General features: G+C 43.4%; 1 protein-coding gene across 4 annotated transcripts in view; it reads left to right on the top strand.

The window, feature by feature from the left end:
- The window catches only part of EPC1 (enhancer of polycomb homolog 1), a 97,623-nt gene that overhangs the window by 16,879 nt on the left and 66,874 nt on the right, over positions 1 to 13,870 (top strand). Inside the window, exon 1 of one of the 4 annotated variants that reach the window (XM_005891929.2) lies at positions 13,343 to 13,717. The exons of 2 other annotated variants lie outside the window; for them this stretch is intronic. In XM_005891929.2, coding sequence (XP_005891991.1) covers positions 13,565 to 13,717 — 153 coding nt within the window. In that variant the 5' untranslated portion in view covers positions 13,343 to 13,564. Of the gene's footprint in view, positions 1 to 13,342; positions 13,718 to 13,870 lie in introns of those variants that run through there. One more of the 4 variants, XM_005891930.2, reaches the window with a different exon arrangement.

Here is a 13,870-nt window from a genome sequence, read left to right as displayed (position 1 = left end):
ATACTAAGCATCTTTTAAAAACTTTTTGCTTGATCATCAGTTATTCCTAATTATAGTATAACATATATAGTATAACATAATATAACTGGGTCTTAATTGCGGCATGCGGGATCTTTAGTTAGCATACAAACTCTTTTCTATGGCATGTGGGATCTAGTTCCCCAACTAGGAACTGAACCCAGGCACCCTGCATTGGGAATGTGGAGTCTTAGCCAATGGACCACCAGGGAAATCCCACAGTATAACATCTTGACCCACTCACTGAAATTACTCTCCGTAAGGCATATCTTCTAGGACTTTATTTGCTCTCAGTCTTCTCAAGGGCCTTCTAGACTGTAAATATATAGTCAGGAAACACTGAAGACATAGTTTCCGAAAAATCTCGTGTCTCTAATTTTCTTTTGTTAGTTTTTTCCATTTAGAAAATTTCATGTATCCTCATTTTTTCCTACCAACAATAGAAATGAGATAATCATCCAATTTGAGAGTTGTAAGTTTTGGAAGGGATCATTAAGTCTTAGTCCTCCTTTTCAAAGTTGAAGATACTGAAGTCCAGGGAGATTAAAATCAAGATCACACAGCTAGTTGGTGGCAAAGCCAGGATTAGAACCTCCAGCTTCTAAATTAAAATGCTCATAAGTAACTATGTAATACAGATGAGATAGCTTAGCATGAATTATTTTTGTAATTCATTGATGATGATTATAAAACTGTAACAGCTTAAAAACTTCTTTGCTTTTAAAAGTAACCTTAAAAACTCACATAATAGAAGCAATATTATCATAAAATTAGACTATTTTCTCTATATTTACAATTGTTTTGTTATTCCCATGAAGAGTTAAGAAAGACCACTATACAGAATATTGTTGAAAAAAATAATGCTGAGGAACCATTGTTTTTCAAGGACAACATGAGAGTTTAGTTATTTGAGGCGGGGGGCGGGGGTGGGGTGGGGCGGGGGAGCACAGATTATGAAACAACCCAAGAAAATAAAGGCAAAGAGAATTCTGTAAGGATGGAAGAAGGGTAGGTAGATGCTGGAGAAACATGCAGAAGTGTCCCATAAAAGCCTGATGTGAAGAAGCATGTGAGAAAAATATTCAAGAGGGAACACTCTTTTATTCAGATAGTATTTCTTTCTTTTTAAGATTTGGGTTTTGTATGTTTTTGTTCAACAGAAAGGAGGACTGAATAGATAGGATAAACCCGGTGTAGTGTTTATGTTAAAATGAAGGTAATCAGGACCTCGGTCACCCTACTTGGGTAACCCGTTTTCCACACTCAACTGGAAACTGTTTCTTAATCTTTAAGAAGAATATTCAGACTTTTTGATGAAATAATATCTAACACTTTTTGAAATCTCACCACAAGGGAGGCATTGGAGCCATCTTGTAAGATTTTATAGGGATTCAATGAGATCGTGCTTCCCTGGTGGCTCAGTGGTAATGAATCTGCATGTCAAGCAGGAGATATAGGTTTGATCCCCGGGTCAGGAAGATCCCCTGGAGATCTTGAGTGGGAAATCCATGGACAGAGTGGTCTGGTGGGCTATAGTACATGGGGTCGCAAAAGAGTGGAACATGACTTAGGGACTAAGAACAAGAACAAGGGAGATCATACATGTAAAGCACCCGGGCCAAGGTAAGAAGTCAGTAACTTTAGTTATGTGGCTTATTTATCTATTCACAACAATACTTGGAAGTATGTATTATCTCAGTATTAGAGGTAGAAATTAGAATTTTTATTCAGGTTCACAGAGCTAGAAAAGATCAGAGTTGAGATTCAAACCCAAATCATGTCTGACTCTGGAGCCAGCACTTCTAACCACTGTATTATACTCTTTTAACAATTTTTCTTAAAGCTCCTGCTTATCTCAAAATAATTCAAACTTACCGTACATTTCTTAAAATTTTATATTGTACTAGACACACTCTCTAAATAGTTGAAGAAATATGGCAAGATAAATTAAAGGGGGTGAAAGAAAAAGAGTACTGAAAATAGGTAAAATGGGTGAATTTTGGTGTTGCCTTAAATATCTCCTTTTTAAGGAAGTGCTTAAAGGGCCTTAGACTAGGAATGAAATCTTCTGTGACCAACTGCATGATCTGAACAGCTGAGGGATCTTCTGTTTCAGTGTATTACTTGGGAGCAAGTGTATGTAATGCCCTTCCTGACCACTAGGGTGAAACTGAAATAAAATAATATTTTTATTATATATAATATATAATATATATAATATATATTATATATAATATATAATAAAATAATCTTCCCTAGTATATTTGTGTGGGAAATTAAAAAAAATACTTTGCAATTATCAAAGTTTTTTTTTTTTAAACCATATGTTTGTTCTTCATATTGGCCTAAGAAGGAGGAGAAAAAGTATTCTTTAGACCAAGTATGTCATATCACTCAGTCATGTCTGACTGTTTGTGGCTCTGTCCATTAATTCTCCAGGCGAGAATACTGGAGTGGGTTGCCATTTCCTCCTCCAGGGAATGTTCCTGACCCACAGAACAAACCCAAGTCTCTTGCATCTCCTGCACTGGCAGGCAGATTCTTTACTACTGTGCCACCTGGGAAGCCAGACCAAGCATAAGAGATGCTTAAGGCCCCATGATGAATTCATTTCTGTAGGCTTATGCTGCTGGTGGGGCACCCCACTCCAGTACTCTTGCCTGGAAAACCCCATGGATGGAGGAGCCTGGTAGGCTGTACTCCATGGGGTCCCTAAGCAACTGAGCAACTTCACTTTCACTTTTCACTTCCATGCATTGGAGAAGGAAATGGCAACCCACTCCAGTGTTCTTGCCTGGAGAATCCCAGGGACAGGGGAGCCTGGTGGGCTGCCTTCTATGGGGTCGCACAGAGTTGGACACGACTGAAGTGACTTAGCATGCTGCTGGTAAAGGGTAGGCCTGAGATTAGCATCTGGATGTTTCAATGTGGAAGCCAATGTTCCCTCCAGTAGTTAATGCTGTATCTCACTCTGCTATGTTGCTACTTTGAATGCAAAATGTTGTTTATCATTGGACTCTCTTTTTACACAAAGCACTCACCCTGAGAGAAACAGTAGCAACCTGTACAGAGAGGCCCTGACCCCCTGGAGAGCTTGCTTGACCAGATTTGGAGATTAAGCCATCACTGGGCAACAGCCTGGTGAATCAGTTGTCAGTGGGTGGGGGTGGGGTGGGGGTACTGCAGAGCTCCTTGTAGATTTCAACATAAAAAACAAAACTCCTACATAGAAACAAAACAGAAAGATTCTAGAAGATGGGTATAATAGTTTACATTATTTTATATATGTATCTTGGTTTCTGGTTTCATTTGAGGATTTCTTAGTTTTGTTTCTTTAGCCAAGAGTGTTGAAACCTTTACAATCACTGTTATGTTTTATACTAAGTGTACAAAAATAAAGCTCAGAAAAGTAAAATGACCTATTAACAGGAAGAAAATAAAAATATCCTTTAAAAAAATAGCTCATGTGTAATGAGCATGACTTTTGTGTCAGGTTCATGCTAAATTCTTTGCTAATGATTTCATTGAATCAATGTAACAACCTAGGTGATACATTGTGTTAGGAGTCCCATTTTATGGATGAAGAAACTGCAGTTCCAAGAGCTTGCTGCTGCTGCTGCTGCTAAGTCACTTCAGTCGTGTCCGACTCTGTGTGACCCGATAGACGGCAGCCACCAGGCTCCCCCGTCCCTGGGATTCTCAGGCAAGAACACCGGAGTGGGTTGCCATTTCCTTCTCCTTAAGTTAGAGTAAAAAAAAATCTCTGAATCAAAGTTCCCTATGTCCTTTTTAGTAGAGAAACTTTTAGAAAGAAATGTAGCTAAGCATTTCAGTTAATTTAGTATCAAACACCAAATGTATTGCCAAAGTATAGCAACCTGCACAATTCTAAGTCGCTTCAGTCGTGTCTGACTCTGTTGTGACCCCATAGACGGCAGCCCACCAGGCTCCCCCGTCCCTGGGATTCTCCAGGCAAGAACACTGGAGTGGGTTGCCATTTCCTTCTCCAATGCATGAAAGTGAAAAGTGAAAGTGAAGTCGCTATGTCGTGTCCGACTCTTAGTGACCCCATGGACTGCGGCCCACCAGGCTCCTCGGTCCGAGGGATTCTCCAGGCAAGGATACTGGAGTGGGGTGCCATTGCCTTCTCTGAGCACAATTCTAGTGCCTGTCTTACTTGCACTGTTTTTAGCAGGATAAAAATCTTAAGAAGTGGTAATACAGATACATTTTTACATTTATAAGAACTTTATGCTTTTTCAAAGTTCATGTTAGACTTCCTAAGTAATTAAATAGCTTGATCAGAAAAATCTTCTATTTCCTTGAATTGCCTAGGTTAGAATTTCCCACGGTGTGCGTTTTCTTTTAATACTGTTTTCGAAGTTTTCTTTTATCTTTGGCTGCGCTGAGTCTTTGCTACTGCACACGGGTTTTCTCTAGTTGCATTGAGCAGGGGCTGCTCTCTAGTTGTGGTGCGCAGGCTTCTCATCGTGGCGGCTTCTGTTGTCGTGGAGCATGGGCTCTGGGGCGCATGGGCTCTAGAGTGTGGTGTGCAGGCCTAGTTGCTCCGTGGTATGTAGGATCTTCCCAGACCAGGGATCACACCCATGTCCTCTTCACTGGCAGGCAGATTCTTATCCATTGAGCCACCAGGGAAGTCCCAAGGTGTACTTTTATAAAACGAAAGGTAGTAATTGATAGTACATGGTAAAGGGTTGCAAGGTGAGATAACTTTGGAAAATACTGTTCTAAGCATCAGTATTTCTGCAAGACTTCTTTGAGCCTGTACATTGTGAGCCTCTATGTATTTTAAAGAGGCAGTTATTTCCCTCACTTACTGGTTTTATATGGAACTCTTTATGGAACTCTCATCTCAGAACATAATTTCTCAGATTAGTGATTTTTGAAACATACTTCTGAAAAACACTAAGCTAACGTCTGAGAAGAATATTGAATGAAGTGGGACTATCTCAAATTATATTGAGAAGTGAGGATTACAAGATAATAGACAATATTATTCCAATGTTATAAAACAAGAAAGTGAAAGACAAAGCCATGAAAGACTGGAAGGAATAAAAACACCAAAAAAGTTAACAGGCTTTATTAATAAATCTATTCAAGTCAAAATATGTGTCCAAATATATGTGCTACCACAGTGTCCTTGAGTTGTTTATGGCTGATGAGTCTAGTGTTTGGCAAGCCTAATTCGGAAGAAATATTAAGATCTAGATGTGGTGTGTATACCTTGCTCAGTAACTCACTTAAGTCCAATTGGGCTTTTGTTTCTTAGTTTCTGCAATTTTAAAGATGGAAGATATGGTTTACTTCCTCTTGATACCAGGATTTTGTGAAGACTGGAGACATAATGCAATTAATTTTCTGCTAATGTATAACATGGGAGGTGCTGATGATGTGTCCCAGAACCTGATTTTTTTTTTGCCCTCCAGGCGCTGTCTCTCCTGTGAGCAAGTACGTAGAAAAGTCTCACAAGAAGGCACTTCAAAACTTGACCTGGCTTGACTTGCCTGGTAAATGATTAACATGTTTCAGGCACGGCTCAGCCTGTGACTCCTACAGTTGTCTCAGCTCACCGGAGTGAATTTCCTGCCCACGCTGTCTGATAGAAATCAGGGTTGCTCTGTCTCCAAGGACATCCTCATTCTTTTGGTTTCTCCTCATTGATCCCCTCCTTGAATGGCCACCTGGCTTCTTCCCACCTCCTTTGCTCTTCTTCCTCCGCTGTCTCCCAGTTGTCAGTGTTCCCTGGGGCTCCCATCCCCAGCCCCTTCTCCTTACTCCATGAATCATTCTTCACACCTGTTACCTCACTCCTCAGCTTTGTAATCACTCACTTTCCCTTCTATTCTCTGGATGCACCAGGGTGCTTATCTAAGCAATTGACACAGTGTCACTCAATGTATGGGAAAGAAGAACACATCCAGTGAAAGTAAAATGTTTATTTCACTAATGTTTCAGGGGACTATATTAATAGAAGTAATTTCCTTTCTTGGGTCATGGGAACAATGAGAATTCACACAGTCTGTCTCTTAAATGTCCTCATCCCTGTCCATCTTTCTTTGTCTACCACCCACTGGTAACTTTCACTTAATGCTTCAGCACAAATTTCTACTTCATGAGCAGTTTTTTCTCTTATTTCTCTTAAGTTTCACCCCTTCACCCCTCATGTACCATTTATACTATTACTGATCACACTCAACTAGTATGTTTTACAGGCTCAAGGCTGTAAGACACAGAGGTTCCTATGTTTCCCTGTCCCCTCTCTCTCTCATTTTTATCCTTCTGCCCTTTACAAACTTGGACCCACACCCAGGCTATAGACAGTGTCTGTCAGTAAGTGCCAGTCATTGGATTCAATAACATAACAATAATTTATCAAAATCCAGTTTAGAGAAATACTACCAAAAATTTTCAGTATATGTGGTTTAATTTTTTCAAAATTTCTAATTTTCTAAGATGGACTTTTATTCTTCTAGAAAGTTAATATATATGACATTCTTCTCAAGTACTAAATTATTAAGTTCCAGATGATTTCCTATTTATACCTCCTGCCACTGGTGGCTCAAACAGTAAAGAATCTGCCTACAATGCAGGATTGGGAAATTTCCCTGGAGAAGAAAATGGCAACCCACTCCAGTATTCTTGCCTGGAGAATTCCATGGACATAGGAGTCTGGCAGGCTACAGTCCGTGGGGTCGCAAAGAGTTGGACACGACTTAAGCAGCTAACACACACAATGGCCACTTCCCCAGCTTCATCTAGTGGTGTCCTCGTTAAAATGCTGCCATAAGGACGCCTTAGCTGCGCACCTAGGGTGGTGAAGCAAAGATTGGATTCAGGGGACCTGGGATGGTGGTCTAAATTTTGGCAAAATCCATGCTGTGCTAGGAATAGGTTTTCTATAAATTTAGGATTTTATGTTACACAATAAGATGTATCATATTTCATTGTCTTCTTTTTTTTTCTAACCCCAGTAGAAATGCTGAAACCATTCTGTGGATTTTGTAAAATTCTAATTCATTCTCAGACAGACTTGTTTGGTTTTAGTCATATATATTGGAGACACAGTTAAACTGAAATAATTTTGAGTCTGTCCTGCTGTAGTTTGCTAGGGTTAATAATTTGCCTTAGACTGTTTCTGGATGTTTTCTGAACTATCCTATTTTCTACAAGATATTGTTCTTAAATATTATATAGAGAATTTCATGCATAAATCAATTCTGTAGAGAAATCAGCCATTCAGATATTGTTCCTGTGACAACCTATTAAAAATGCTGCTGTTTAATTGCAACATTTGCTTTCCAACATACAGCACATCATAAAATGCTTCTCTTTTTTATTTTCCTAAATGTCATGTTGGAAGAGTTACTTGATGCCATTTCTTTATATAGCTTATTATGAAATAAAAAGAAAGGGAAGGAAAATTATTATTGCAGGTGAAAATGTTTTTAGTCCTTTGGCACAGTGCTCTCAATTGAAGCACTGTATCATTTTTAATGTCGAGAGCATTGTGCATTACACATCTTAAAGAAATTAATTTCACATTTCCCAAAGTAAATACACAGTATCTTACTTTATTCTTAGCTCTCAGCTTTGTCTAGCTCTCAGTAAACATCCAGAAAAGATTTGTTGAATGCTTGAAAGGAAGAAGAATCTGGACTCCAGCTTGCAAACTGAAATCATGATTTTTTTTTTTAATCTTACTGTCCCATCAATGAGAATTTAACTTCATTGGATTACTATCCATTCTTGCCTTCCTTCCCTCCTTTCTGAGAGGAAGACCATGCTAAAGTTAATCTATTTACATGAGTCTTTGCTGTTAATCTATTTACATGATTCTTTGCTTTACATCTTTCCCATCTTCAAGAACAACAAAAGTGATGACCTGAAAAGCCACACACACACACACACACACACACACACCCTTTCTTTCTTTCTCCTGACCCAAGCTCACTCTCAATTCACTCTTCACTTCAGTTAATCTGGTTTCTGAGGCTCCAATGTGGAAGCAGAACCCAGAGATTCTGGACTCAGCATTACCTCTCACCAGCTTTGTAATCACAGGCAGAACGTGCAACCTTTCTAACAGGATGCACTTCATAGATACTGAGAATTAAGGGAGATGATGCATTTAAAATGTACTTTTGCACGGCCTGACACATAGTAAGTGTTCAATAAATGGTAGTTACTGTTCTTACTGATTGAACGATACAAGTTCAGAGATGAGAAAGATTGATGTAGACTCAAGAATGATTTTGAATTCACCTAACTACTTACTCATTCTTCAGATTAGGAAATTAGAACCCAGAGAAGTGATGTTGTCAAAGTATCATGAAGGAGGTGATCTCTGAGTCAGATTTTAAAGGATGATAACATCTACTGAATGTTTACTCTGGGCCAGAGACCATATAAATGCTTGACATGGGTTGTTTTATTTAATCTTCAAAACATTCCTGTGAAGTAGCATTTCAGTAGCTAGAAGCAGATGGTCTGAAGCTGGACGGGGAGAACAGAGAGAAAGGAATAAAGAAAAATCTGGAGGCAGGAAAGACTTGGCTGATTTCTAAAGACGGTGATGAGACGGACCAGCCAGAGTGAAGAGCTTGTTGGTCTTAAGCGCTAAGGAGAAATAATGTTGGAGAGTGAAGCAAAATTATGAGGCCTCGGCAACCATGCCCCCCCACAAATGGCTCTAATGAGCAAGACGAATAAATGACTTGGGGAAGGGAGGACACAGGCAGAAGTGGGGTTTTAGCCACCTTGATTTGGGGGCATGCTTCCCAGGTAGCTCAGTGAGTAAAGAACCTGCCTACAGTGCAGAAGATGCAGGAGATATGGGTTCAGTTCCTGGGTCGGGAAGATCCACTGGAGGAGGGCACAGCAACCCACTCCAGTATTCTTGCCTGGAGAATCCCATGGACAGAGGAGCCTGGCAGGCTACAGTCCATAGGCTGCAAAGAGTTGGACATGACTGAAATGGCTGAGCACGCATGCATGCAGGGTACTGCGAATCCCTGAAGGGCAGTCAGTACTGTATCTACACCGTAAGCTGTGTACTGTGTCTACACAGCCCCAGGGACCCACAGCCTCCACCAGCCACTGCTGATCCCCACCAGGCAATGGTAGGAGAGCACAGCGCAGATTCCTATGAAGTAGAAGCTTCACCAAGGCTTATTGAAGGAATGAGTGACTGAAGGAGGACTTGGACTGGTGGTTGTTTCTAGGTGGGAAGTGATGAGAGCTGAGATAATGGTGAAAACAATGGGAATGGAAATAAGGATGCAAATCCTAGATGCAGTTTCAAAGAAATACTAAGACTTGGGCTCATATTGGGTGTAAACTAATAAAAGGAGCTGTATTTCAGGTTTATTGTATACAGCAAAGTACAGCGTCAGAGCTATAGCATTTGACACATTCTCGATTGTTGTTTAAGCAGATATTCTGTTTTTTTTTTTTTTAATATTCTTTCATTTATTTACTTGGCTGCTCTGGGTCTTAGTTACCGTGCACAGGCTCTTTAGTTGCAACATGTGGGATCTAGTTCCCCAACCAGGGATGAAACGCAGGGCCCCTGCCTTGGGAGCATGGAGACTTAGCCACTGGACCACCAGGGAAGTCCCAGACGTTCTATATTTGAAACCAATCGAAATTAATCAAGTTTCAAGGTGATGATAGTATGTGATTATTATTGCCATTAAAATACGTCTCTGTCCTTTCTACTCCTACTCCGTCTGCCCAGGTTCTTGACAGTTTTATCTTACACCTGGGCTGTTGTCATCTCTTGCTGAACCCTGGCCAGGGCAACCTTCTTATCTTCACACATGCCTGCTGGTTGCCTCCTCCCCATGTTCTGTCCATAGAGTTGCCCTCTTCTATGAAGACCTTTTCTTCTACCATTTCGTTCCCATTACCAGTTGGAATAGTAGTCACCCTTCAGAACCAAATAATGTGCTGTTTGCCCCATAATGTCTGATCAACACACCTAGACTGCTTTCCATCTGAACTCCCAGGGCACTACATGTCACAATCAGCCTGGTCCTGGTCGTTTTGTTAAGTGGACATCCCTTTATCAGTACTGTATTTATAGCCTCTGCAATGATGGTACTGTGTGTTGCCTAGTTATGTAATAAATATTTGTGGCATCAATCCAAAACTGTATTAAATACTGCAGATTCCTTCCCAACCCAAAGTCTCCCTGTGGGTAAAGGCTCATATATACAGCTTCATGTTCGTAGTATGTATCTTTTGCAAGGTGGAGAATTGCGTATCACTGTTGCTGGGGATACTTACGGGGAAATAGAAAGTTTTGGCTGGGAGTAGAAAAAGTGAAAGGCAGGGCAGGATTAGTCATTCTTGCAGGTGACTTTTTGGGTGGATAAAGGATGCTGAGGAAAATTAAACTGTAGCCTTTACTGCCACACTCCCTGCCCCATAGGAGGGAGGGTAGTGAACTGAATCTAAGAGGTTTGGGACTGCAATCTGTGGGTCTTTGGGAACCAAGTAAGATCTGCAAGTCAGAAATCCAGGGCATTGAGCTGAATGGGGATCAGTGGCAGAAAGAAAATGTCTCCTGGCAGGCAGACCACCTGCAAAAGGCAAGCTTAATTTGCAAGGATCTCTCTGAACCCTCCATGAAGTGTGAGTCTAGAATTTCTACTGAACAAGGAACTTAGTTGTATAGTGCCCATTATTGTTTGTGTTGTTGTTTAGTTGCTAAGTTGTGTCCAACTCTTTGTGACCCTATATGCCCGTCAGGCTCCTCTGTTCACAAATTTCCCAGGCAAGAATACTGGAGTGAGTTGCGGGATCTATTGTAGGATATAGAAAATGTTATCCATGGGCTTATTGTAGGATATAGAAAATGTTATCTATGGGCTGTTATTATTTCTAATATCTATCTATTTATTTGGCTCTACTGGGCCATAGTTGTGGTACACGGGATCTTTAGTTGCAGCCTGCAAACTCTTAGTAGCAGCATTCAGGATCTAGTTCCCTGGTCAGGGATCGAACCCCGGCCCCCTGCATTGGGAGCATGGAGTCTTAGCCTCTGGACCACCAGGGAGTCCCTATAGACTGTTGTTTTATTCATTTTCTTAGTGCTTCAGTCATGACAAGACTATTTTAGTTCTAGGTTCCTAAATCAACTGAATTCTGCAAGGATTTTCAGAAATACAGTATGTAGCCTGGCGAGACCTACCATACAAATAAATATTCAGCCAGTATTTTCAGAATTGTTAAACGTGGCTAAGTAGCTGTCATGGTCTATGGTGTGGTGAGGATCCCTGAGTGTGACACACCCTCCCAGGGCTCTGGGTCTTCCCATGAACTGCTCTCCTGGTCCAAGATACCTTTCTTCTCTTCTTTTTTGCAACCCTTGACCCATACTTAACCTACATAGTTTTTACCTTGATATTACCTCCTCCAAAAATCCTTCCCGAATGTTTTCATTAGAGCCGCTCCCCATGGATTGGGTGCCACTGCTGCCTGGTCCCAAATAGCCTGAGCTTTCATCCTCACACTTACTTCAGGTGTGGCACTTCCATCTATGAGTCCTGCTCCAACCACGTAAGCTCCTCTGGGAGTCCTGTGGGTGCTGAGTAATTGTCCTTTGTTTTTGTTGTTTAGTCACGAAGTCTTGTCCAGTTTTTTTGAGACCCCAGTGGACTGTAGCCTGCCAGGCTCCTCTGTCCATGGGCTTTCTGAGGCAAGAATACTGGAATGGGTTGACATTTCCTTCTTAGGGGGATCTTCCCCACCCAGGGATCCAACCCAAGTCCCATACATTGGCACTCCGGTTCTTTACCACTGAGCCATCAGGGAAGCCCCACTTAATAATAAGCAGGTACTCAGAGGACCCCTGAGGTCTCAAATGTTTGAGTCAGTAAATGCATCCTCTTAGTACAGGACTTGTAGGTGAATGTCTGCTACACAGAAGTGAGCTGTCAGTACTTGAGTTTGATGATAATTTTGGAGAACTGCAATCCCGTTTTCTCCTTTCCTTCTCCCCACCCCATCCGGGTGGTAGCTAAACCAGACTGAAAGATAGCACCTTGCTTCTGTGCCTTAAGCTAATAACAGTTCCCATCCAACCCAGTATTTAAGAAGTGATTATTTTTATTATGTGTCCCCTGGGGGAGAAAAGCGGAGGTACAGAGCATTTTTGGATCTCGGTGAATATTTTGAAATTTTGCTGCCAAACCTATTAAACCCACCGCAACAGTCTTTCGGGTTTTTAAAATATTCTGCTGGAGAGGGCTCTCTGGATACTCATTTTCGTGTGTAATATAAACCACATGGTAGTCATCACATCCGTCTAAATACTCTTCTAATAGTTTTTCTAAAAAATTTGGGGGGTTGGCAGGAGTGCTGTAAGTCTTCAATAATTGTAAAAAGTTTTTCAGAGGACAAGTGTCAACCTATGGTTAAATAAGGTAAAGGTAAAAATAAGTGTCAACCCATGGTTACGTTGAAGCAACATTTTCTCCCAGTGCAGAAAAATCATCCAGCTCTCAAAATGTGAACTAGGTCTTGCTTTTATGTTTTTTTCCCTAAGGGTTACGGTGCCCGATAATTATTATTCCCTTTGCTTCGATGACAATAAACTTGACTGTTGGTCGATAAAAATGCACGGTGAAAAAATAAAACCACCAAAACCCTAGTTGGCGCAAACGTAGGACGCCTCCTGTTTACACTGAGCGCAATGATGGGAACTGACCCAGGATCCAAGCGGAGACGATCAAATACCGTCCAGAGTTTCCTTACACGTAAAGATAATGGCCGGTTAAAAAGTTCACTCAAAGTAGCATTCCGGCCCGAATGGCGTCTGTAGTTTCGTTATAAAACTTGAGACGCCGCGCCGGCAGGGGCTGGGGGCGCTCGCTCCCTCACCCAGGGCCCGGCCGCCAGCGCTGACAGGTGCCGGGGCCGCCGCCGCGCCGAGAGCCGGCGCGCGGTGGGGGCTGTAGCTTCGCTGCACCCTCGCCTGTCAGCCAACGGCGCTGGCGGGAGCGAGCGCGGGACGGCGGGCGCGCAGGGCGGGAGGCCGGCCGTGGTCCCCGGCGTCCGAGTGCCCCGCGCGCCGCCCAGACCCGGCCGGTCCGCCCGCGACCGCGGGGGCGGGGGCCGAGCTGCCGGGCGCGGGGGAGCGGGGCCGGGCGCCGGGGGTTGGCGGGACGCGCGCTCCGTGCCGGCGCCCGGCCTCGAGCCCGCGGCGCCCCCCCCCCCCCGCGTGCCCGCGCCGCTGCGCGATGCAGTGTGGGGAATGGCTGGGGTTGGCTGAAGAGCGCACAGTGGAGTTTTAATGTCCGCCATGTTGGCCATGGCGTATTGAGGAGAGCGAGCGAGAGAGGAGCGGAGCGTCTCGGCCTCCCACCTCCAGGCGGCTCTGAGTGCCCGGACGGCGGGCTCCGCGCTCCGCCCCTCCAGTCCCCGGCAGCGGTGGGCGAGTGGGGACCGAACCCCCGGTTCTCCATGATCCCGCTGGCCGGGGCCGTTTCCCCAGAGCGGAGAGGTATCTGCTGCGCCTGAGATGAGTAAACTGTCGTTTCGGGCGCGGGCGCTAGACGCCTCGAAGCCGCTGCCGGTTTTCCGCTGTGAGGATCTGCCCGACCTGCACGAATACGCCTCGATAAACCGGGCCGTGCCGCAGATGCCCACCGGAATGGAGAAGGAAGAGGAGTCGGTACGTGTTAACTCCCCTGTCCGACCCGCCGCCGGGCCCCGCTCCCTCCGCTGCCTGCGGCGGCGGCGGAGCGCAGACCCACACAAAATGGCCGCCATCTTCTCTCCGCCGCCGACTCCCGTCGCCGGCCGGGCCTTTACCCTGGGGCCCCCG

This window comes from Bos mutus, chromosome 13, assembly GCF_027580195.1.
Source record: "Bos mutus isolate GX-2022 chromosome 13, NWIPB_WYAK_1.1, whole genome shotgun sequence".
NCBI lineage: Eukaryota > Metazoa > Chordata > Mammalia > Artiodactyla > Bovidae > Bos > Bos mutus.
Note: the sequence above shows the minus strand (reverse complement) of the source record. Positions and strands in the feature narration are given on the sequence as shown.